General features: G+C 45.4%; 4 protein-coding genes across 6 annotated transcripts; 2 read left to right on the top strand and 2 right to left on the bottom strand.

Moving 5' to 3' along the window:
- Positions 1 to 1,385: 1,385 nt before the first annotated feature.
- On the bottom strand, positions 1,386 to 7,185 carry LOC120690746. Of its 2 annotated transcripts, XR_005681918.1 has the most exons (6): positions 6,692 to 7,185; positions 5,385 to 5,464; positions 4,508 to 5,305; positions 4,077 to 4,227; positions 3,172 to 3,976; positions 1,386 to 1,656 (listed from the first exon to the last, which is right to left on the bottom strand). XR_005681918.1 is itself a non-coding variant. In XM_039973538.1 (5 exons), exons 1-5 carry the CDS (start codon positions 6,849 to 6,851, stop codon positions 3,321 to 3,323), a joined length of 1,845 nt encoding a protein of 614 aa, XP_039829472.1. In that variant the 5' UTR covers positions 6,852 to 7,185; the 3' UTR covers positions 3,130 to 3,320. The 2 variants fall into 2 exon arrangements, 1 of the variants encoding a protein (XP_039829472.1); XM_039973538.1 differs by lacking the exon at positions 1,386 to 1,656 and having other exon boundaries at positions 3,130 to 3,976.
- A 1,974-nt stretch (positions 7,186 to 9,159) lies between these two features.
- Positions 9,160 to 12,262, top strand: LOC120691659 (ras-related protein RABE1c-like). Its single transcript, XM_039974798.1, has 9 exons — positions 9,160 to 9,346; positions 9,432 to 9,524; positions 10,859 to 10,931; positions 11,032 to 11,132; positions 11,218 to 11,283; positions 11,366 to 11,463; positions 11,548 to 11,610; positions 11,751 to 11,843; positions 11,918 to 12,262. The coding sequence occupies exons 2-9, from the start codon at positions 9,452 to 9,454 to the stop codon at positions 11,993 to 11,995; spliced, it is 645 nt and encodes a 214-aa protein (XP_039830732.1). The 5' UTR covers positions 9,160 to 9,346; positions 9,432 to 9,451; the 3' UTR covers positions 11,996 to 12,262.
- A 90-nt stretch (positions 12,263 to 12,352) lies between these two features.
- Positions 12,353 to 13,114, bottom strand: LOC120691660 (zinc finger protein ZAT8-like). Its single transcript, XM_039974800.1, has one exon. The coding sequence runs from the start codon at positions 13,096 to 13,098 to the stop codon at positions 12,667 to 12,669; it is 432 nt and encodes a 143-aa protein (XP_039830734.1). The 5' UTR covers positions 13,099 to 13,114; the 3' UTR covers positions 12,353 to 12,666.
- A 1,643-nt stretch (positions 13,115 to 14,757) lies between these two features.
- On the top strand, positions 14,758 to 22,773 carry LOC120690740 (NEDD8-activating enzyme E1 regulatory subunit AXR1-like). 2 transcript variants are annotated; one of them, XM_039973528.1, is made up of 14 exons: positions 14,758 to 14,969; positions 16,644 to 16,816; positions 16,903 to 17,066; positions 17,687 to 17,797; positions 18,072 to 18,151; positions 18,251 to 18,401; positions 18,478 to 18,571; positions 19,479 to 19,567; positions 20,462 to 20,535; positions 20,653 to 20,815; positions 21,213 to 21,298; positions 21,798 to 21,881; positions 22,013 to 22,169; positions 22,405 to 22,773. In XM_039973528.1, exons 1-14 carry the CDS (start codon positions 14,914 to 14,916, stop codon positions 22,486 to 22,488), a joined length of 1,566 nt encoding a protein of 521 aa, XP_039829462.1. In that variant the 5' UTR covers positions 14,758 to 14,913; the 3' UTR covers positions 22,489 to 22,773. The 2 variants fall into 2 exon arrangements, with proteins under 2 accessions (XP_039829462.1, XP_039829461.1); XM_039973527.1 differs by having other exon boundaries at positions 21,989 to 22,169.
- The last annotated feature ends 1,303 nt before the right edge of the window (positions 22,774 to 24,076 follow it).

Below are 24,076 nucleotides of genomic sequence, written 5' to 3'. Positions count from 1 at the left end.
GGTTGGGTGAGTCGCATGGTCCTTGCGTCGTGTGGGTAAAGTAGTACACCCTTGTAAGGTTATAATCAATTCGAATCGCCGCGCTCTCGGTTTTGAGCACGCTCTTTATCCCATGAACTCCTCTTAGAAGTGCGGACATGTGGGATTGGATTTTAGTATCTTAGGAAGAACTCTGTTATTCTTAGTATGTTCCACTAAAATTTAATGGGGGTTCGGGCAACCTTAATTAACTTTGCTTGGTGTTAGTCTAGGGAGCTCATGTTTATGCAATAATTACTTAATGTTGAAGTTTTTACTTGAGCCTTTGCATGATCCTTGCTTATTTAATCGCGTAAGTCTTGCGAGTATCTTTGTACTCAGGGTGCTTCTAACCCTAGTTGCAGGTGAACCGGAAGTAGTGTTCGGCCACTTCTACCCCGCCGATCCATGTACGGGGAAGGAGTAGGTCGTTGAGGCTGGGAGGGTGTCCTTGAGCAAGACACCGTCATCATAAGTATGTTGTTATTGTAATCGGACTCCGTGAGAGCATGTAAATATAATAATCTTTAAGTTTCCGTATAATATGGCCTCCGTGAGCTCAAGGCTTGTATTGGAAGTTAGTTGAACCCTCCTATATCGAATTTGTAATATTAAGTTTCGAAATCTGGTAATGTAAAATTGCTCTTTGTGGTTTTTTGATGATGTATTCGATTGTAAACGGTATGTATATATACTAATTCTGGGTGTATGCTAGAGCACATACCGGGACTACCGGATTTGATATTATTTTGGATGAATGACGTGTCGGTTATTTGTATCTCTAGATGTGGGATAACACATGGCACGCTCTCCGGCAAGCATGCGTTAACTCTCATCTAAATGATAATGACCGGCAATTCGTTTAAAATAGTATTAAATTAGGCGGTTCTCACAGCCATGCCCTGCAGGCTGCAGGCCGAGGTCATAATCCCTAGGATGACATCATCGTGGCAACTTTGTAATGAAGTGGTGCTCCCGAGGGCATCGATAGTGGTTGTTGGCGCGATTGGCATAACGTGGCGCATCGATATCCATTGTTGCGGCGAGATGAAGCTACCATTCAATTCAACGGGAGTCGGTGGGTGGTACTCGCATCGCATCGTGTCTGCAGATGGGGAGGAGAAGAGTATAGCACACCACTGAAGTATGAACTTAATTGCAGAAGAAATTTTCGCTGTGTGGAACTTATCAGAGGTTTTAAGGTACTCTGATTATAGCACAGAAATTTCTGCCAACTCTTCTCCACATTTTCATTCAGTGTTACTTTCCAAATTCCAGAATGGTGGCACGATGAGATACGATTCCTCTTGCTGTTGAGATGTCATGTTTGTTGGCTGCAATGATCAGATGCAGTGCACAACCCAAACTGAACAAAAGAACACGGCGCTTATTCTTCCTTTCAAGAACAATACAAATGTCTGGGGACTACAATTTACCCTCATCAACAGACTTAAAACTCTCACAGCTGACAAAATTCGACAGAAAAGACTCCCATCCTTACAGATTCCGCTTCGACATGTACTTTTTCGAGGAAGAAAAGAATATGACTACGGACATCACCTAATCCAATACAATTGACAAGATTCTAATACCTCTCTAGAAGCACGGCGACTAGACCAAAAACCCTGTCAACCACTGTGTCGGGTGCCACAATTAGGGACACCCTAATTGAGGTACTAAAACCACTTTCAAAAACACAAACATATGTTAAGGCAACTGGGCCCACGAAGACCCACGGCCTATTTCTCCCTCAGAGAAAAGGAAAGGACTCAAAGAAGTCCAGCATGTGGCCCAGCCACATCCCCCTCGGGCAGGTGGCCAATCTCCGCCTCGCTCGAGGGCCCCTCTCAGGCCCACTAAACAAACTCCGCCCCGCTCGAGGGTAGCGGATCTACCCTCAGGCGGGTCACTCATCTCCGCCTCGCTCGAGGGCTCCCCTCGGGACCCTCGACCGCGCAATCGCATTTCCTCCTCGCTCGAGGGCAGCGGACCTGCCCTCGAGCGAGTGGCCAATCTCCGCCTCGCTCGAGGACAGCGGACCTGCCCTCGAGCGGGTGGCCAATCTCCGCCTCGCTCGAGGACAGCGGACCTGCCCTCGAGCGGGTGGCCAATCTCCGCCTCGCTCGAGGCCATCTCTCGGCACAAGAGACAAATGGCCCCGCCGCCCAACCGACCGCCGTACGAAGGCATTAAAAGTCAGCCACTCCACCACGGCTCAAAGGGTAGGCGGCGTCAGACTGCCACTCCCGCAGTGGATGTGACCGGCGTCCCGTCCACCGACCCCGGTCACCGCTCTGCCACCCCAGTCGCTGTAGCAGTACTGTGGGCATTCAATGCGGCACGAGGCAAGTTGGCGCCGCCCCCGTTACTATTCTGCCGACATCCATCGCCGGACCCATCTCCCGCTGGGGAAGGGGTCCGACGATGTCACGTGTCCTGCCAAGAGGGGCACTCAGCACGCACGGGCGCGACCCCGGACCTCCCCCTCGTGGGGCCCGGGACTTCTACGCGCTCCCGGACCTTCTAATGTGCACACCCGCACTCCGGCCAGGGGGTCCGGGACCGTCCCACGCCATTACTACCACTGGTACACTGCAGGACGGCCGCCGCCATCTCCACGGGACCAAGGACGAAAATCCAGGACGACAGCGACACGCGCCGCCTTCCCACAGTACACTTTCTACAGTGTTCGACCACTGTACCCCGCGATTCAAGGGAGAACGACGACTTCCGCGCCCTACACTCATGTACACCGCCTCTCCTTACAACTATAAAAGGAGAGGATGGGCTTCCTTTTGTAAGGGGGGGGGGACGGATCTCTCCAATCAAAGGGTGGAAGCAGGCTCCCTGAACTTCCCCTTTCAGAACTTTCAGCACGATTGAGTACTCATCTCAACTAACTCCACTTCTAGCAGAGACTTGGAGCTTTCCTCCCACTCTCGCCCCGCTTGTATCCCCTACTGCAAGCACCCCGGGTGCAAGATAATACAGTGCCCTCGCACACCCCCTCTGCTGGACGTACGGCCCCACGGCCGGAACCAGAATAAACTGTGCGTTATTGTGATTGCCTCTTGCACCATCATCTGAGACGAGGAAACACGCAGCATTTACTAGTTGGGATCCAGGCCCCCGGGTCGGGACACCGACACACTGCTTTAGCAAAGAACATTGATCGTAAGGACCAAAAACAATTGCAACTGACCCCTCAAAAAAAAACAATTGCAACTGACTACAAAAACTAACTCGAAGAAACAACGGACCTGTACTGCAACAGTGTGTAAGCCTACTATGGCTGTGGAAACCTAACTGGAAAGTAGCTCAAGAACCAGCTCGTCCAAAAGATCATCCTTTATCATTTTCTCAATATCCCTTCCAGCCCTGTCGATGCAATCTGCTAAATCTAGCCACTTCTGATCAAATCCTTTCTTCTCGGGCTTTGTCTCACTTGGTGCAAGTTCTTCCTGTCTCTGAGCTAAGACCTGCAAGACTTTTTCCAATAGACCCTCTGAACCCCATAGTGGAGCCAAGTTCCTTGCAGTATTCACCCAAGGTTGCATGTTCAAGCATGGCGCTAGCATTTGTGACAATACTGTGTTGACCATATCGAATAAAAGCCTCCTCTCTGATCTTGACCATTTAACAACTTTAGTGTACTTGTTTTCCAGCTTCTCAAACACATCATAGCCAGCAGGGCAGTCGAGTGACTGACACACCTTATAAAGTTGATCCTCCGCAGTTCCATGAATGCCAGAAGCAATCAGTATATCGAGCAAGTAAGAAAAATCCCTTTCCTCTTCATCTTCAAAATCTTCAAGAATATCTTCAACCAGCTGCACGGGAATGTCCTTGCTCGACTCCACTTCAGAGGATAAATAGTCACTAGTTCTGCCAATGCTACTCGCCTCTGCAGCAGTCTCTGATGGTGCAAATGTGCCAAGTTCAAGTCTCAGTTGGAGATCTAAATGAATAGACCAGAAAATTAACAATAATTAACACAAGATAGAAATATAATAAAGCTATAGCAGCCACATAAAACGTATGAAGGCATAAGCACTAACCATAGAGATCTGCAGGCTCTCGCCTGATGTTTTCAGAATCAGAGCAATCTTCAGATGGAGGTTCAAGAACAGATATTGGGCTAGCCTGACCTATTTCTTTGCGGTAGATGACAGATGTAGAGTCTAGGCGTGCAGCATGAGGGCAGTATACCTGTCAAAGGAATGAAGGATAGCATGAGATCAACCTTCCTATCATGCTGAGGGAAAGCAAGACTTAAGGATACACGTCAATCTTTTGTATTTTAGTACATTAATAATGATAATTAAATGTGGTTAGTTAGACTCAACTTTTTTTCGTTGAAAAAAAAAGAAAAGAAACCACGAAAATAAAAATATTGTTAGTGCTTCTTATTCTTCAAACTCAAGAAACCATAGAAGCATCGAAACTGCATATCACGAGTAAATCAGTAATGCTAGATCTCAGTATATACCTTTTTGAAGGTCATCTTCCATTGGTCATTAGCTACAACACCAAGAGATGATAAGTTGGAGCTATCACTAGTGTCACTTGAAGATGATACCTGCAAATCGTCAATGCTGTCACCCGAGGAAAAGCATACTATCTTCTCAGATTCACTGTATGCAGGGCTCCATAATTCTTCAGTTGCTTTTTGATTGAGTAGATCTGAACAGCACAGTTGCTTTTCTCGAACTAATGCATTATTTAACAAAACCTGTGAATGTTTTCCCAATGATGAATCAGGCTGGTCATGGAACTTCTCTGTATTAAGCAGGTCGTTTGTCCCTCTGGAATTCACAACTTTGTGTCTTCGATTCAAAGCACTGATATGTTTTTGGTTCTGATGATTACCACCATACCGTGGTTGACGTAGCAATGACATTTTCTCAGAAAGGGAACTGTTTGCTCTGGTTAAACCCATCTTAGTAGAAGCTGACCTTTCAGCACTTCTGACCAGTTGATAACTGAAATCACTCATATCACTGCAACTCTTTACAGTTGGAGGATTCTTCAAACTGCTGGTGGGATTGTTGAGGCAATATTTATGCCGTATGGGCATATTGCTAGATGTTTTACCCTCTCTTTGACATGGAATAGAAGTCTTCTGCGAATCAACAGGAACTGCACCTGCAGCATCAAAACCATCCAATTCTGCCATCACCAAAGGTTGCACGTGGCTTGTTTCTGTAACATTTATCTCTGACGGAAGACATCTTGTAGAACCTCCATAGGAGCTCTTGTGCTTGAATTCCCCAATGTCGGAAGAAAGCTGAATCAACACAATCTTGTGAGCACGGTGGTCCAAGTTAATTGCTGATAAAATGGTAGTGAGCATTCGAACAGCTTACATGATCTGTGAATCCACTGCTATATCTGAAATCTGCTTGTACACCATGAACACGCCGTTGCTTGTCCACATGAGCAAACCCTGAGCAAAGTCAGAAGGAGAACATGAACGGGTCAACTCTAAATCAGTCAGACTTTAACCTTAAAATTACTCCTACATGGCCCTGTTCGCTGTGCTGGTGCTGGAGGCTGCTGCTGGAGTGGTGTGAGAGAAAAACACTGCTGGCTGGTGGTTGCTGCTGGAGTGGTGTGAGAGGAAAACACTGTTGGCTGGTGCTGGAGCAGAACAGGGTAACATGTTACGTGACAGGCCACGTTGATTTAAATAATAAGCCCTGACAAGAATAAAGTGTTGCAGTTCGTTGTCCCTAAAGGAAAGAACTAAGAGCCCGTTTAGTTCCCAAAAATTTTCACCCAAAAATTTTCACCTCCCATTTGAACACATATATGAAGCACTAAATGTAATTAAATAACAAAACTAATTACACAATTTGGATGTACACGACGAGACGAATCTTTTGAGGCTAATTAGAGCATGATTAGCCATAAGTGCTACAGTAACCCGCATGTGCTAATGATGCGGTCAAAGACCTCAAAAGATTCGTCTTGCGGTTTCCAAGTGAGTTCTGAAATTAGTTTTTTAATTAGTGTTCGAAAAACCCTCCCAACATCTAGTCAAACACTGATGTGACACCCAAAATTTTTTGTTTTTGGGAACTAAACGCCCCCTAAGAAATAGATGAATCACATGGCACGACCAAAATTTCCGGTCAAATTGTGCTGTTTGATTTTTTTCCCTGTGAGTTTATGCTATGCTCTATTTGTGCTCCCCAGGCAAGGACAGAAGTTTCGGGAAAATGGAAAATATATGGTAAGATGTTCCGTTGGACGACTTTTAGCATGATGTTCACCCAATTTTTGTTTGGTCGGAGCAACGCAGAAGCAAGTAACCCAACGGTGCAAGCAAATTAGGCAACCTCCTCGCTTCCGCGCTTAGGACACGGTGGAAGGAGGACAACGGCGGAGGAAGCAAGGAAAGCAAGCACTACCTAGCATGCGAAATCAACAAGAAACGACGATCACATGCGACCCCCAACCGTTCGAAAGCAATTGCAGAAACAAGCCAAAACGCCGCAAAGATTCATATCGGGAGCAGCAGGCGCTCTTACCTTCAGCCACCAAGCACTACCTAGCATGCGAAATCAACAAGAAACGACGATCACATGCGACCCCCAACCGTTCGAAAGCAATTGCAGAAACAAGCCAAAACGCCGCAAAGATTCATATCGGGAGCAGCAGGCTCTCTTACCTTCCGCCACCCGCGGCAGCGCCGTGCTCGCCCCGGCCGCCGGCGCCGCGACCGTCCGCCTGACGACCCCGGCTCCCGCTCCAGTCCGGCACGACCGCCGCGCCCACCTCCGCCGGCCGCCCGCGTCGCTCGGCCCGCCCATCCACGCCCCGGCAGCCATCACCCGAGTCAACCCGACGACACAAGCCCCCCCTTGATCTAGCGCGCGGGGGGACGCGACGCCTATTTGAGGCGCCCGCCGCGAGGAGATAGGGGAGGGAAGGGAAGGGCTGGATTCCCGGGGAGCGTCGCGCCTCCTCGAGCGGGCGGGCCACGCGGGGAGGGCAAGGGGCAAGTCCGGCGGGGCGCGTTCGGTGGCGGCGCCCCCGCCCCCGCCATTTCAGGTAGGTGCCTGCCTAGTGGACTCGCCCCCCGTCCCGCGTGGAGCCTTTGCGCTTGGGCGCTCCCGTTCCCTTGCCTTCTTGGAATCTTCTGCCCCTCCCGCGCCTTGGCGGCAGTGATCGGAATTTTTTTTCCTTTTGAAAGAGTGATCGGAAATTTTTGTCTTGCTTGTTCCGGAGACTGTCTCGTCTAGTCGTCTTGGCTGTTTCGCAGCAGTGGGATGGTCTGGCTGGCGCCGCTGGCCTGAACAGCCGACCCGGCGGTGCTCTGTGGACCGGTACCCGCCGTGGTCACGCGCTGGCTTAATGACTCCCCCTGCGATGACGTGGCGTTTTCCGATTGAGCTCGTGATGCCGGGCACGGATCACTGGATCAGAGCGAGCGTGTGCGATTTGCAAACGTGGGGGGTAATCAATCAAATCGGACCAAAAAAATGCTGGATGGGCCCGGGGCTTGCTAGAGTGAAAGCAGCATGCGAATAAGAAAACCGTGCGGGTCCGTCGTGGAAGGCGGTTGGAAATGGGAAGTAGGAACCCGTTCCCGTCTCCACTCCACCCGTCGTCCTCCAGACCTCGCCGGCTGATTCCCGTAATACCACCGCGCGGTGGACGCCGTGATGTAATTCCCGCGTGTAAATAATTGATGATTGGGTCGAGCTGATCGGATGGGATCTTCTCCTCCGGCGCCATGATTCTAGCGGCCGGGGAGAGGTTACTGGCGCTGCCGCCTGCTGGTGTGACTGTTATCCCGCGTGGTTACGGTCGACGGATTTGTGTGGCCGGTGATGGCGAGGGAATGATTCGCTGGCCGGCAAGGCGGCAGCGCCCGGTTGCTGGTGGGTGGGCACTCGGCTGATTAGTGCGCAACCGCCCTGCCGCTGCCCTGTTGAGCGAGCCTCCTTCAGTCCTTCGATAATCAAACTGCCCTGTGGGACTGCCCTGGTTTTGGTTTGATCAGGGTACTAATTATAGTGGACTTGATACAGTGCTGTCAGTATGACTGGACTTCCTCGGTTTCGTGGTTGGCCCGTGCAATTATACAGGGCCCATGGATTCCAACCAAATCCTCTTCCATGCTCACAGCTCTAATGCTACTCAACTTTTTTTTTGTACGACACAGCCACAGGGATTGTCTATTCGCAACAAAAAAAAACTATGAAATTGCCAGCACGTATGAACATACGATACGATACGAGACTGGATCGTTGGTGGCCTGCACAGGGAGCGGGTTGGTATATACCGCACGTCATCCGATTTTCAAATCACGAATTCGAAATCATCATGCCCGCAGAGCGCGAGAAATTTCTTTGCATCCTCGGGAGATCATGACATATCTTTACTCTCAACTAACTAGTTTAGTGGACGAGGACAGTGATTGCGTAATAAGTGGGGTCTATTAGCTATAAGTATAAGCAGGTGGGCTAAATATGGAGGGTGATTGTGACTTCGCAACTACTCGCGCGCGGCGAGTTTCAAGTTCGAACGGATTTTGCCCGGAACCAGTGGACTTCGTTGACCGTCCGAATTTGTATGTGCAATATATCTACAAGGTGGTCACCGAAAAAAGTTTGGATCTACTTGGATTCCGTGGACGTTACCCGATAATTCAAGGGCGTTTGTTTTTTTAATTAAGCGACTAGCACCGTTAACGTACTTGCCGCAATGCATGAAGCCAATTTGCTTTAGCTAAGTTGAAACCTAATTACTCGGCTTGTTCACTGTGCAGCTCATAGAAAATGCCATAAAAGAATAGAGGCATGTCGCGCATTCATTAGCAAAACTACTTAAACTACATCATAATTTCAGTGGATTTCATAGCATATATCCTTCAGTTCTTTAAACAAGCATCCATGTAGTTCTACAAGTACAACAGTTCGGCAGGGATGGTCCCGCAACAAATGACTCAGCAAGGGATGAGTTCCTTAAAAAAAATAAAAAGAACCGGTGCGTGGGCTTAATTTCCTATGGCTATGAATGAGCCCAACTCAAATTAATAAACGGCCCATTGCACCTGTCAAGTAACTGGGCCGCAGTGGACCGGAACACGACCAACAATACGCCCGCAAAAAAGTCCACAGGCGGACCAATTCTACCACCCCACGCGAAGGCGTGCGTCCCCTTCCTCCTCCGATCGAGCCGGGACCGCCAGGCAACCTGGTGCTCCCCTTCTCCGTCACCGCGACGCCTCGGCCTCCCCGCTCCACCGCCTCCGCTTCTCGTGAGCCGACGCCACGCCTATAGATCGCGTGCCCAAGCGCGGACGCCACCTCGCTCGGTTCGTCTCGCCATTCCGCCCTTCCTGCTCGATTCGGTTGTTGGTTTGTTTGCGTTCCCGATCTGATCTGGTTGCGTGATGCTAGGTGCTGGGAGGTAGAGCGCGATGGCAGCGCCGCCGGCGAGGGCTCGAGCCGACTACGACTACCTCATCAAGCTGCTTCTCATCGGAGACAGCGGTTAGCTCGCCGAACCTCTCGCCCCCCTTCCTTTCTGTCGTCCCTCGATCTGCGCTAGATCTGGTTGCTTCAGGATCGTGTTTTTTGTTCCGTGTGATTCGGTGTTTCGATTGGGATCTGGTACCCAGATCAGCCTCTGCTGCAGATGGTTGCGCAAAATGTGAATGGGCCAATGAAGTTAACCACTGATCAGCACTCGGAGGTGTTACTTGTGTGACGTTCGTATTGTTCGAGTCACTGTGCCCCTGTTTGCATTGTGGGTGGAATTAGATTGATCGCTTCATTTATATTTTAGGAACAAGCTCTCAGCGTTTCGGGGTGTTGATTCCACAAGCACTAGCAAGGCTATAATTCTATTTTATTCTCAACAATTACACAATTAGTAGCATGTGCACACACAGTATGACTCTTAGCATCTTTCTGACTTTCTCTGCTTGTTCTGTCCAGTGGCCAGGATTAGCCCAAATGGCTTGGTAGTTAACATTGCCCTTTGCTTCCATGTCAAACTGACAATTTAATAGCCACACCAAACGTAGAACATTGAAAAAAAAAACAGCAATCCATGATTGAGGGCTCTGCTTGAGGTTATGGAATTGTTGGACTACAAATGCATAGTCTCGGGCGGTGTTTGGATCCAAGTGCTAATATCTAAAAGTGCTAAAGTTTAGCACTAGCTCATCCAAATAGGAGTGCTAATGGGGTGGGCTAAACTTTAGCCAAGACTCTAAAACTTTAGCAAGAATATAAGTGCTCATAGATGCTAAAGTTCACCACTCAACTTTAGCCCATCCAAACATGCCCTCAGTCACAAAACAGTTACCTAGACACGAACTTGGCAATACCTCAAGTTGCAAACTGAATACATATAAGATAATCGAAGTGTCTGTTTTGTTGTGCCTTATTTTACATTTCCAATATATGGGCAAGTTATTGTTCTCCTTGCAAGAAAAATATCCTGCTATTTACAGAAGTATGTAAGAAGGGTCATAAATTTAATTTTTTTTGTTCTTACCTGCATCTTTGGAACCTAAAACAACTAAGCAGTTTGCTTTATATGTATGGCCGGACCGCCTGACCAGTATTTATGCTGAGTGGCTGAGTGCTCTATGCTCCTTTGTGAACAATGGCATGAAGCTATATATAGCTTTGCATATCATTTGTCCCACTCTATGTACCAAAAGAAGCCCCAATCTCATGTTGACTGTTTATTCAGTATCCAATTTTAGAGTTATTATGAATTTCCTGCTGATATGTCTGTGAACAAAAGAGCTAGATTGTTTTAGATTGTTGCTTGCTACATGTATAAGGTTTCTAATTACAAAGTGTATATATAGGTGTTGGAAAAAGTTGTCTTCTCTTACGGTTTTCAGATGGCTCCTTCACCACTAGCTTCATCACTACTATTGGGTATGTAGAGTAAAATCACAAAATCCTCTGGTTGATGAATCATCATGTTACTAAAGCTTGTGTGAACTTATGAATTGTGCTCACTGGATTCACAAAACAGTATTGACTTCAAGATAAGGACCGTCGAGTTGGATGGCAAACGGATTAAGTTGCAGATCTGGGATACTGCAGGCCAAGAACGTTTCCGCACTATTACAACTGGTATGTTTGTTTACTTTGAGCAAAGCTAGTTTATTTCTAAAAATTATATGGCTGAAGATCGTATTTTGCAATTTTTTCTTTGTAGCCTATTACAGGGGAGCTATGGGCATTTTACTTGTGTATGACGTCACAGACGAGTCGTCTTTTAATAGTACTGACCCTTGTACTTGAGTGCTCTTTGATGTGTCCTTTTGGCTTCGAAGTCTGATACCATCACTGTTACTGACTTGCAGACATAAGAAATTGGATCAGAAACATTGAACAACATGCCTCGGATAATGTGAACAAAGTTCTGGTTGGCAATAAAGCTGATATGGATGAAAGCAAACGGGTATGCAGTCCTTTCTTGCTTGTACTCTTATTTGATCTCTTAAACTTTATGTTTTTGAATAACTCTTGAATTTATTTCTTTCAGGCTGTTCCCACTTCTAAGGGGCAAGCTCTTGCTGATGAATATGGGATAAAATTCTTTGAAACGGTTAGTGGAACTCAAAGCTTCTGTTATGACATTCCTTTATTGTAGCTTAACTGATAATTTATGTCGCTTTTCTCCAAGTACATGTGCCTTACATTTGATTTATTTCTGATGCATAATTTATTGTTTATTTTTTGCCGCAGAGTGCAAAGACAAACCTGAATGTCGAGCAGGTTTTCTTTTCTATTGCAAGGGATATCAAACAAAGACTCTCAGAGACTGATTCGAAGCCTGAGGTGCAACCCATTTCATAGATTGGACCTATTCACTTTCTTCTGCATAGCATCTTAGCCCTATTTCCTGTTTGCAGGATCGAACTATCAAGATCAAGGCCGAAGGGGAAGCTGATGCATCAGATGCACAGAAATCAGCTTGCTGCGGCTCCTGAACAGTTGTTACAGCAAGATTTGGTGTTTACTGCTCATGTAATTTTTATCATTTTATTCTTTGCCAGCAACTCTCCTTGTGTGTTTCTCAAGTCATCGCAATTGTTGGGATTTGGACAAACGGGTGTTTAAGTCAGAACATTTACTTGCTATATTGGTGGAAACTGTGGTCTTGATAACGATGAGTGCATGTAGAACTAGGTGGCTTGGTTTGATCTGGTGCAGGCTACGCTCGAGAGAGATAACATTGAATTGTGCTTTCCTTTTCAGTGTTCAGCGGTTACCTTCACTTGCAATACTGGATATGGTCCCTCTGAAACCTGTTAAATTTTACCGAATTCCTGTGGGAACCTGGAAAATTGCAGCCGAGGATTTTCTGGGTTAGAGTTAGCATCTTCAAAGCGGTATGCCTAACCTAGGGATATGGAGTTGCACTAAAACCCACATAAATCATATTGAAAAAGTGAAAATATATGTTTTGCTCCATTTTTTTACAATAGTTGCATGATTTTCTTACAATAATGTACACAAACCAATCTTTTTCCACAAGTCTTTACATGAATCGTTCATGTTGTATGATCTGTACTAAAATTCAAAGAACTCCGAATTACAAACCCATGCCAAAAACGACAGAAACACGAAACCCGAATGCTCGGTCATGAGGGGGCAATGTTCAGGTGATCAGGTCCAAGTCCAGGCCCAGCAGGCCTCTCGCTTGGCCGGTCTTCGTCTCGGCTTCGGCTAGCCCGCGGGAAGTGGCGGCGGTGGCGCTCTCCCTCTCCTCGGCCACGGCGCGGTGGCGCCTCATGTGTCCCCCCAGCGCCTGCCCGAGCGGGAACTCGACGCCGCACACCGCGCACCCGTGCGCGCGGGCCTTCGCCGGCGCGGCCTCGCTCGCCCGCGGGCGCTTGTGGCTCGCGCGGTGCCCGCCCAGCGCCTGGAACGACGGGAACCGACGGCTGCACGTCTTGCACTCGAACACGCGCGGCGAGGCCGATGGCTCGCCGCCGCCGCCGCCGCGCGCGAGCAGCAGCATGACCCCTTCGGCCACGCTGATGATGCCCAGCTCCGCCGGCTCTTCTTGTCCGAACGCCAGCCTCCTCATCGTGACCAAACGCTCGGTTGCTCCTGTTTGTATGTGTGATGTAAACTACAGTGATAGGCTTCTGAAGTATTTATAGGATCCGTGCTGGAGATGGCATTTCTATTTTTCTTTTTTAAAAAGGAGATGGCACTTTCTGTTCAGCTTTCTAAAGGGACGTTTGACTCAGTGCTAACAGTTGACTTGCTGCTTCTTCTTGATATTAAATACCAAACATGATTGAGTTGACATGTGAGATGAAGAACTGGGCATATATTGTTAGACTGTAAGATGAAGGAAATTTTAAATTAAGAGATAAAGAAATTTTCTGATGCAGCTCGCTTTCTTACCCATAGTGCGTAGAGCTGCTCTCAGCTGACTCCTTAACCCACGCGTGGGTTGATAGAGATTTTCAGTGTTGAGTAAGATTTGCATTTCGGCTAACATAGCTTTTGAAGTAAGTTATCCTCACTCTTTGTCTCATTCCTTGTCTGCAAGACACTACAATAATATAATGCCGTTAACTTTATCTAGATCACACTGCATTTCCTTGCATAATTGCTGGACAATAATTGGGTTTGTGCTGTCACTACTGCAGAACAGAGCATTTTTCTAAAAGAACAGAGCGTTAGCTTGTCTCATCCTGATTGGTCGGTCGAGGTAGATGGTAAAATATTATATGTCCTGAACTCCTGATCTTTGACTCGCTAAACCCCCATCCCAATTATTTGCACAATTTAATCTGACTCTGGACGGATCTTATTAACAACAGTGGAAACCAGTATCAACAAGGCATACGCAACCACCCCGTTTCTCCAGATTGAAAAAAGAGAGAGAGCCAAGTGCAATACAGCAAGCTCGTAGCCCTTTTAGTCCATGGTCCCTGGACTAAAGTTTCCATACTAATACAACTTTAGTCCCTAATACTGTTTGAATAGAGGGACTAAAGATCATTATACCAGTTGTACAAAGACCATGTTGCCTCTACTTAATGCATATAATTAGCAGTTGAACCCCTATTTAGAAGGGTTGGGGAGGGGTAAGAGGTGGAAAAGTTGCTCTTTAGTCCCCTTTAGCTACCACTTGAGGACTACTGGACTAAAAGCGTCTAGTCCCTGTTTTAGTCCATGTGCTTGGCTCCTAGAGACTAAAAATGGACTCAAATGGGAGACTAAACTTTAGTTGGATGGATCCAAACAAGCGTGGGTATGTACGATCAATCTCATCACGTCATCGATGACCTTCACAGCTCATTAAATCTACTGAATCTTTGAACAACACTAATAAAGGTGGTTGTATGAGTATCTAGTACAATTAATCAATTATGCATGTTCAATATCTGATTCATGAACAACTAAGCAGCCTTGCTAATGACGTGTGCGTACACCACATTGCTATGTTCTTGACTCTTTTTTTTTTTGACAAAAGACAGCCTTTTTTCCGCTTGTAACCGGTAGACAAGGCGTAAAACAAAGAGTCCCTCGTGATTACGTGGGCCAGCGCCAGTTCCATCAAAAGTAAAAAAAATGGGCCGCTTAGATAGTTCCATTGCATTGTGTCGGGCCGCTAAATCCATCCATTATGTTCACTCTTTTTTTTTCTTGATCCTGGCCCAATGCCGTGATTGGTTGAATGTTAAAGTTGTTGGGCTAGCCGGATTCGAAGCCTGCTTCTACAACACCACAACAACGATAACAAAGCCATCTCTTTGTTCCGCCTCCGCTCCGCCGCTTTATTCCTCGCCGGAGTGGAGGGAGGGGTCGAACTGTCGAAGCGAACAAAAACACCAGACCACACCGCGAGAAGAGAGCGCAGCCTTCTCGCCTCCGCTCCTCAGTCATGGCAGCCGGCGGCGTCGTCGCCGAGCCCAAGACCAAGTACGATCGCCAGCTCAGGTAACTCTTCGGTGCGCATCTGGGTTCGCTCTCCCATTCCCCACTTGATCGATGAGTAGATTCCGATCGCGCGCGTCGATCGATTCTAGGGTTAGGGCTCTCCAGCGGTCGAATTCTAATATTGGGATCCAATTCCGGCGCCGTTTACATGTGTTGTCCCAACTAGGGTTTAGGCTCCTTTTGTTATTCGGCTAGCTAGCGCTCTGATGTAGGTGGAATCTGACGTGGTTATGGAGATGCTCTGGTTTCTAGACTCGAGGGGCGCAGACCTTGCATTGGAGCTGGGGTTGCTTGAAAGTTGTTGGATGCTGATTTAGTTATTGTTAGGCGCCTCTTAGTTCCACTGATTTCATAGCTTTTTAAGTGCTACGTAAGTGCACCTTTTTAGTAATGTGTGACATTCTAATGGGTAGTTGCAATTCTGATTGCTAAGTTTAGCTGATCATCTGGCTTAGTGGAATTGGCTAATTGGGGTTCCGTTGCCTAAGCTGCAAAGTAATCTTAAGTTATAGTTTTGTACCTGTCTAGAAAATACTTAGGTCCATGTGAATCGCAAAACCCTCGTCAGGCTTCCCTGCCAAGTCTAGATGACAAACTAAAAGGGCGTACCCAGTGCCATAGGCTTCCCGCACTGCGCGGGGTCTGGGGAAGGGTTGTTTTAAGCGCCAAGTCTAGATGACAAACTGACCAAAAGTATTGTTTATTAGATGATTTTCGCCTAGGCTGATGTTTTTTGGGCTCTTTGACTGATCTTGGGTTGTGTCATCTCATCCTGGCAATATTATCAAAAGCATGAATAAGAAATCGTATTTACAGCAAAAAATTCAGCATTACTCACCACATGTAATCATTTATTTGGCAATGTTGCAACGAAAAGATACCCTGTTTCTCTATTGCATAATTCTTCTTTATAGAATAGGAAAAGAGCATTTGATGGCACATGCATTGTTTTTTTTTTAAATTGAGAAAATCCTTTTTTGTCATATTATGCGTGGTTTCCAATAGTTTATTTCCGTGTTCCGCTAGGCGGCGCCCAGTCGCGCTTACGCGCTGGGCGGAGGGGGTCCCGCCTCGCCTATGGGGGTAGGCGGACCCCTAGGCGGGCGGAGGTCGCTGGTGAGGGAGGAGCAGCCTCGGGCCGGCGGAGGAGGAAGCAGGGGACGGGCCGGCGGAGGTACGGGCGGCGGCGGAGGAGGAGGAGGAGGCAGGGGCAGGCGCGGAGGAGGAGGCAGGGCGGCAGCAGCGGCGCAGAGGAGGCAGGGCGGCGGCGTCGGGAAGGGAAGGAGGCAGGGGCATCGGGAAGGGGAAGGAGAGGAGGATAGGGGAGGAGATAAGGTGGGAGGTGGGCTGTTGGGCTGCTTTGATGGGCTTATTTTTTGACTCTAAGGCTTAGTGGTCCTCTGTTTTTTTTCTTTTAGAGGTATATATGATGTATATAAGAATGTATATGTACGTATATGATACCGCCTAGCAAGCCGCCTTGAAACGCCTAGGCTCGATTAATCCCGACTAGGCTCTAGGCTGCGGGTCACCGCCTAGAATCCGCCTAGCGCCTAGCGGAACCAGGGTTTATTTGGTACACTTGCATATTCTTTTGTCTGCTTATTTTACTTGCCCACTCAATCAGATAGCATATCTATATATTGAAAGCTACATGTTATTTTCTGAGTACAGGATATGGGGTGATCAAGGGCAAGCGGCACTAGAGAAGGCTAGCATATGCTTGCTTAATTGTGGTCCTACTGGAACTGAAGCACTGAAGAATCTCGTGCTTGGAGGAATAGGAAGTGTCACAGTTGTTGATGGCTCCAAAGTTGAAGCATCTGATCTGGGGAATAACTTTTTATGTAATTTTTGTGCTATGTGATTCTACCTGATTCATCCTCTCGAAATTGATGGAACTCATATTCCTGAATACTAAATTTGAATGCAGTGGATGAAGGATGTTTGGGGCAGCCAAGAGCTAAATCCATATGCTCTTTCCTACAAGAGCTGAATGATGCTGTTAAAGCCAAGTTTGTTGAGGAGACTCCAGCAACTTTGATAGACACTAATCCTTCATTCTTTTCCCAGTTCACTGTTGTCATTGCTACTCAGGTGTGTTCTTCAGCCTCATTCTATGAATTGCAAAAGTACGATTGCTCTGCTGTTATTAACAAATATAGCCAGACATTTGAGTGTATGAATAGATATATGTTTTCTATCGAAGATTGAAAAAAATGTTGGAGAAATGAGGATCAACAAGAGGACTTCTTTGGGCTTTAAATTATTAAAGTTCTACATTTGTGATGGCCTTTCAAATCGACCGAACCTGCAAACCATTGTTAATAATATGTGCAGATTGAATGTTAATGTAGATATTTAACATAGCAAATAGTGGGTTTCTTCATTCCTCAATGATTGATTATTTGACCAGTTTAAGCTAAATAAAGTTTTGTTGCTTTCCCTGCCCACTACTGGGCTCACTGGCCAGAAGGAATATATTTACACTACTATCTTCTAGTTCGCACAGCTGTTTCTTTCAACAATAGTTTTGGCCTGTTAGTAGGACCACAGTTCCATTATTCCCTTAGGATTTTATCATCACTGGTTCTACCGTGCTAGTAGAATTCCTCGCTCTTCAGCTTATAGTATTGCTGGCAAGATATGTGTGCACCGTGCAGTAAACCCTTGAAACTTTTTTAAGAAAATATGATGCATATTCATCTATGTTGCAGCTTCCGGAAAGTTCTTTACTGAAGCTAGATGATATCTGCAGAAAAGCTGATATCGTGTTGGTTGCTGCACGTTCTTATGGTCTAACTGGCCTGGTCAGGGTCAGCGTCAAGGTAATATGATATACTTACATCCCAAACTTTAGCATGTCCACATGATTAATTATCATAACATCACACTCACACACGGCATACACTCACACTCACACACTCATAAATTCAATTGCGTAATTGTGTGCAAGGCCTTGCTAACCTGGGCCTTGTATGGCTAGTTGTACATCACACTTAATTTTGTCTATGCCACCTCTTTCATATGAACTAATCATATTGGGAGGAATAGAATGTGTTTTGGGAAAGCTGACAAATCTATTTATTTATTGTTGGCCAGGAACATAGTGTCATAGAATCAAAACCAGACCATTTCTTGGATGATTTGCGCCTTCACAATCCATGGGCTGAACTCAAGCAGTAAGAATATATACATGCATTTTAAGCAATTGTAAAATAATATATACATTCATTTTAAATAGTTGTCAACTTGTCATTTTACCCATGTTCACTACACAGGTTTGCGAAATCAATTGACATAAGTGATAAAGATCCTGTTGTGCACAAGCATACACCATACATTGTTATCCTCGTGAGGCTTGCAGAAAAATGGGCAGATTCACATGATGGTAATTTACCTTCAACTAGGCAAGAGAAAAGGGAGTTTAAGGTACATTATTTTCATTACTGTTCACCATTAAGTTTGTTTAGGACCGTCACACTGTCTAAACTATTTCATTTGTCAGGACCTGATTAGGGCCCATATGCTTAATGTAGATGAAGAAAATTACAAAGAAGCTGTGGAGTCTTCATATAAAGTATCAGTTACTCCAGGAATCAGTAAGTTGATTTATGAATCCTTATCCCAGCATGGTTTTAACAGGATCCAATTTTGACCTTACTTAAATGATACCAAGGAATATTTACCTGAATTTGCTGATTAAACTTTGCCCGTGTTGTTTCACCCAAATGCTGGATCCTAAGCATTTGGGTCAGTAGTGGTTTCATGCCTTTTTTCTCTCCTGAATTCTGAATTAGTAGTATTGAAAATGTTCTTGACCCTAGCACTTGGCTTCCACTATTTACCTATTCCATCTCCCTGTCTTTCAAATACTCAGCTGAAAAGTTTTTGTATTTACATCCATCCAGACTTGTATATTGTCTTACAATAACATTCCAATCATTTCTAGTGTAAACATATGACACTCTAAATTACAGGCCACCTTTTTCAAATCAAATTGTTTAATGATCATTTGGTGTCTCCGTATCTGTTAGGATTTAGGTATAGGGACTGGGATTGGTATTGGGTTGGGTGTGTTAATCTCTTAATTCCAACCTTCCATATTTTCTGTACACCATATCCCAATCCCTATTCTACCCTTATGACCCTAAATCCAAACTGCCTCTACAAAAAATCAGCAGTAATGATGGGTTTCAGCTATCGTTCGGATGTTGTACAACCCTCTAAGCTGATCTTTGCACTCTAGACAGTATGAACTAAATGTTGGCTACGGGCTACCGGTAACATGTGAAATCTGTAGAGATTATTTCTATTATTTAGACAATAATAATGTATATCTTTCAAAAACGTGCTCTGGATCTAAATAGCCTTGTCCGAAACCTGTTTCTGTTCTTATATTGCTTATTCTGATGCACAAGTTCACTCATTATACTTGTACGAAATGGTGCATGTAACAGTACAAATGTGCAGGTTTCTGTTAGGTAATGATACATTGATTTCTGTTAGGTAATGAGATCCGTCAGATAATTGATGATAACTCCGCAGAAGTCAATTCATCTTCGTCAGATTTCTGGATTTTGGTGGCTGCTTTGAAGGTATATATCTGTCGTGATTATAGTGTATGGGATGTTGACCTCTTTTACTACTATATTAGGACATTCCATAAAAGTTAGCACAATTTTTTAAAAAAATTCTCGCCTCTTTACTGGATGCTTGTCTCATTTGCTAGCGATCTATGACATGGCCTCCTTTTCTGTTGTTAAAACCAGATCTATTTTTTTCCTTGTTATATCCTACTGCCAAGCTTGCTTTGTTCTAACATTTGTGGCCATAATTGTAGCTCAGGTGTTTAAAATACGATGAGATTGCTTGGGTAACTCCTAGCTTCAGTTTGTTGACATGTGAACTTAATCCTAGCTGCACCTGTGTCAAAATCTCAGGCCACTAAAAAACTAAAATAAGCATTGACCAAGGTGCTTTAAACTTAAACCTTAATGCTGTGTGAGGCAGCTTTAGACTTTGAAGGCTTCTAAGCTGAGTCCCAGTTAGAGCATAGAAGCGTATGTGGAAGCTCTTGCGTAATGAACCTAAGTTATACAAAACTCATGAAATAATCTTTCTTACCCTTGTTTCCTTAACTTAGAGTGCTTTCTCTCTTCAACAACAACAACAACAACAACAACAACATAGCCTTTTTTCCCAAGCAAGTTGGGGTAGGCTAGAGATGAAACCCGAAAGAAATAAGTTCAAGGTTCAGGCACATTGATAGCTAGTCTCCAAGCGCTCCTATCCAAAGCTATCTCTTTAGAGATATTCCAATCCTTAAGGTCTCTCTTAACCGACTCATCCCACGTCAGTTTAGGTCTACCTCTACCCCTCTTTACATTATCGACCCGCTCAAGAACCCCATTACGCACCGGCGCCTCAGGAGGCCTTCGTTGGACATGTCCAAACCATCTTCATTGAGTGCTTTCTCTCTTCATTGACAGGAATTTGTTGCAAATGAGGGCAATGGCGAGCTGCCTCTCGAGGGAACAATTCCTGACATGACTTCACTTACGGAGTCAGTGCCTGCATTTGTGATTCAGCTTCTGCCAACTTCATATTCAGATTCTGCTGCTACAACTATATTCTCTTTTCTGTGTGAATAACTTAATGTTTCTCTTTTGTTATCTTACAGGTATTATGTAAGCCTACAAAAGATTTACCAAGCTAAGGCTGAAGCTGACTGTTGTGCCATGGAGCATCGCATAAAGGATATCTTGAAGCGGATTGGTAGACATCCGGATACTATTTCAAGGGCATATATCAAAACATTTTGTAAAAATGCTAGAAAACTCAGGGTAAGCTGCTTTCTTCAGTTAACGTGTGTTGTAGCATCTGTTTATAGTCGCAACTTGACATATTATAGCATGATGCGCTCAACTGTGAAAACTTACTCATTTTAGTAATCTCTGTAATTTATCCATGCCAGAATGATATATTGTATAGAAGGTGACTTTATCAATATGTTGTGCAGATTGCTTCTTGCTTGCTTTCAGAAATCAGAAGTATAGAATAGTGAGTAGTACTGTTGAATGAAAGATGCACGGTTTTTTCATTGAGGGACACATTTTACCATCTGTGTTGCACCTATCAGGGGCATTATGTTGTTTTATAAGATGTAAACAATCAATAATGTGAATAGGTACTAACGAATATCATTTTAATCTGGGTTTTTCATCTATTTCGAATGTCTAGGTTTGTAGATATCGTAGCATCGAGGAGGAGTTTAGCTCTCCCAATGTCTCTGAGGTTCAAAGGTATTTCACCGATGAAGATTACAGGTCAGCATCCATTGCACTGAATGTTCTGGTTCATGCCTTTGCTTTGTAAAGAAAGTGCTGTACATGTTCCATATTTGATGTTAAATACCACTACATTTCTGCAATGTTTTTAAGCTAGCATGGCATGCACTTTCTGGTCTAATGTGCCACTGACTAGGGAATTCTAGGATATTGCAGCGTTTTTATTTCTTTAATGTGCCACCTTAAGACAGTAAGACTTGCCAATTCTAGAATACATTATCATTGCTTCGAAGATAAATGAGAATATTTCTTGGAACTATGCAAAAACACAGTGCATGCAGATGCTATCATGAATATGATTGTGGACATCCAAAAGCAGAGAATTTTCACTTGGAAGTAATATTTCATCATCTCAGAAATGTTGGTTTTGAATATTGTTTATGAACTATTTTCTGTTTAAATAGCTACCCTGTGGTTTAAGTTTCATTTTTTTTCAGTGAACTATCCTCTCTAATGGCAGTCAAATGTGTTACTGCAGTTATGCAATGAACTTCTACATTCTACTACGCGCCGTGGATCGATTGTCTGCCAACTATAATAGATTGCCTGGAATTTTCGACAGGTACTTGAGAAAAAAAATGTTCATTTGCTATTGGTGAACATTATTATGTCACCTGTAGAGAAATGATTCTGTTTTTTATAATACTGATTATACACTGGATTCAATAGTGAAATTGATGAGGATATCCCTAGGCTGAAGACTGTTGCCGCTTCAGTGCTAAGTGAGATGGGCTTGAGCGGAGCATCCTTATCTGAAGATCTGATAACTGAGATGTGCCGGTTTGGGGGCGCAGAGATTCATACAGTGGCTGCTTTTATTGGTGGCGTTGCTTCCCAAGAAGTAATAAAGGTCTGTTATGTGCTTGGCTGAAATTATTAAGGATATACCCATGATCTTACATTGTTGTGACCCTTTATACACACCATTCCCTCTCATCCAAAGTAGATACTGTTCTAGGATCTTAACACAAAAGTTGGAAAAAGTGGTAAAAAGTCATCTTGAATTTATAGGATGATACACACTTGACATGTATTTGGAAAGTGAAGGTATTATCACTGATTATTGTTCTTGTTTCATCTTCCAGTTGGTGACCAAGCAGTTTGTGCCCCTGCGGGGAACATTTATATTCAACGGAATCGACCTCAAATCACAAGTTTTGGAGCTATAACATGACTGTGGAGCGTTCTGTCCTATTCGCCGCATTTGAGTTGCCCCAGATTTTGTGCCGTGGCCTCGCGCTGCAATGAAATCAGTTTGCCCGTGTACTTAGCCAAGATCAGATCTGAACTGCATCATTGTACCAACGAGTAGCTTAATTGGCATGATATTTAGATGAGTGGCATTCCCACCATGTAGCTTCATATAATCTGCTGCTCTATTTCCACCTTTTGAGACACGGAAAATGAATCCGAGAAAAGTGGTCAATATTTATGAATGCATTAGATATCTACTATGTCGCTCTCCCATGTTGATGTATGCAGACTGGTGTAGTCGACCAATACTTGCGTCGTATGATCCATGCGATTGCGTAGCAAATTCCTATCTCACGCGGATGTGCATTGGCGTTGGTAGTAAGAACAGAGGAATAGTCACCTTCCAAGATGGAGGTGTTTAGACTAGTAGACCAAGGAACAGTCACCTTACCAAATCGAGCTGAAAGGGTTGCACGTGTGAGTGGACGAGCAGTAGCACTTGTCGGCCGGGCTGATGCCCCGTTTGGATGACACAGTAGCACAAAAAGGAATCTTGTCTGCATGAAGCACTAAACGAAGTTTATTTGCAAAAAATTTTTACGGATGGGTATAACTTTTCGCGACAAATCTAATGACGGTAATTATTCGATGATTGGCTACAGTGATGCTACAGTAATCAACCTCTAATCGTGCGGTCAAAAGGTCTCATTAAATTCGTCTCGCGAAGTAGCGCATGAATTATGGAGTTAGTTTTGCTAACTGCATTTATTTAGTACCTCTAATTCTTAGTCAAAATTTGTGCTACTCATGCTACTGGTGTAAACCAAACAGTCCTCTGTCATGGGGGGCACGTAGGCACCGACATCACTGTGCGTATGCTCTCAGGTGTCCGCGGCCGGTCCAAAATCTCCAGCCAGCTAGTGGTGGATGGCCGGCCGGCCGCCGTCCCTTCTGCGACGCGCTTGCCGTCGGAGGGAAGCAAAAGACGCGTGACAGCGAAATGCGGTTGCTACACAGGCTATTTCAGTTAGCTTCCAGGCTACAATCATATGTCTCCTTCCGGTAAGGGGGAAAACAGTAGAAGATGATCTATTGATCTTCAGCAGTTCTTGGTATATGTATATATGCAAGAATAGATACACGCAATTTTTTTTATAGCAACAACGCGTCTCCTGTTTTGGTTCATTTCACGCTGGCGCGGCAGTGGTTGTTGATCGGTAACGTAGCAGGCACAAGCTGTCGTCGGCAACTGTCAGGATCGTGTCGTCGGTAACGTATAGCAGGCGATGCTGTTCGCACCTCACAATCGCGTACACACACAGTAGTTGATTGAGGCCCTGTTTGGCAGGCCTCCACGAGCGGCTCCGGCCGGAGTCCTGCCAAACAGGTGGGCGCGCGTCGGCTCCGTCCGTGAAGCAGGGCGAAGGAGATGCGGGCCACCGCTGCAGTCGTGAGGAGCGGAGGAGGCCGGCGGAGCTGGGGAGCAGATGGCCGGCGGCGGCCGCGGGCAGCCACAGGGAGGAGGCTGAGGTGGCCGACCACGGCGGAGATGGCTGGCCGGCG

Source organism: Panicum virgatum, chromosome 9N (assembly GCF_016808335.1).
Source record: "Panicum virgatum strain AP13 chromosome 9N, P.virgatum_v5, whole genome shotgun sequence".
NCBI lineage: Eukaryota > Viridiplantae > Streptophyta > Magnoliopsida > Poales > Poaceae > Panicum > Panicum virgatum.
This window is presented reverse-complemented; position numbering and strand designations above follow the sequence as displayed.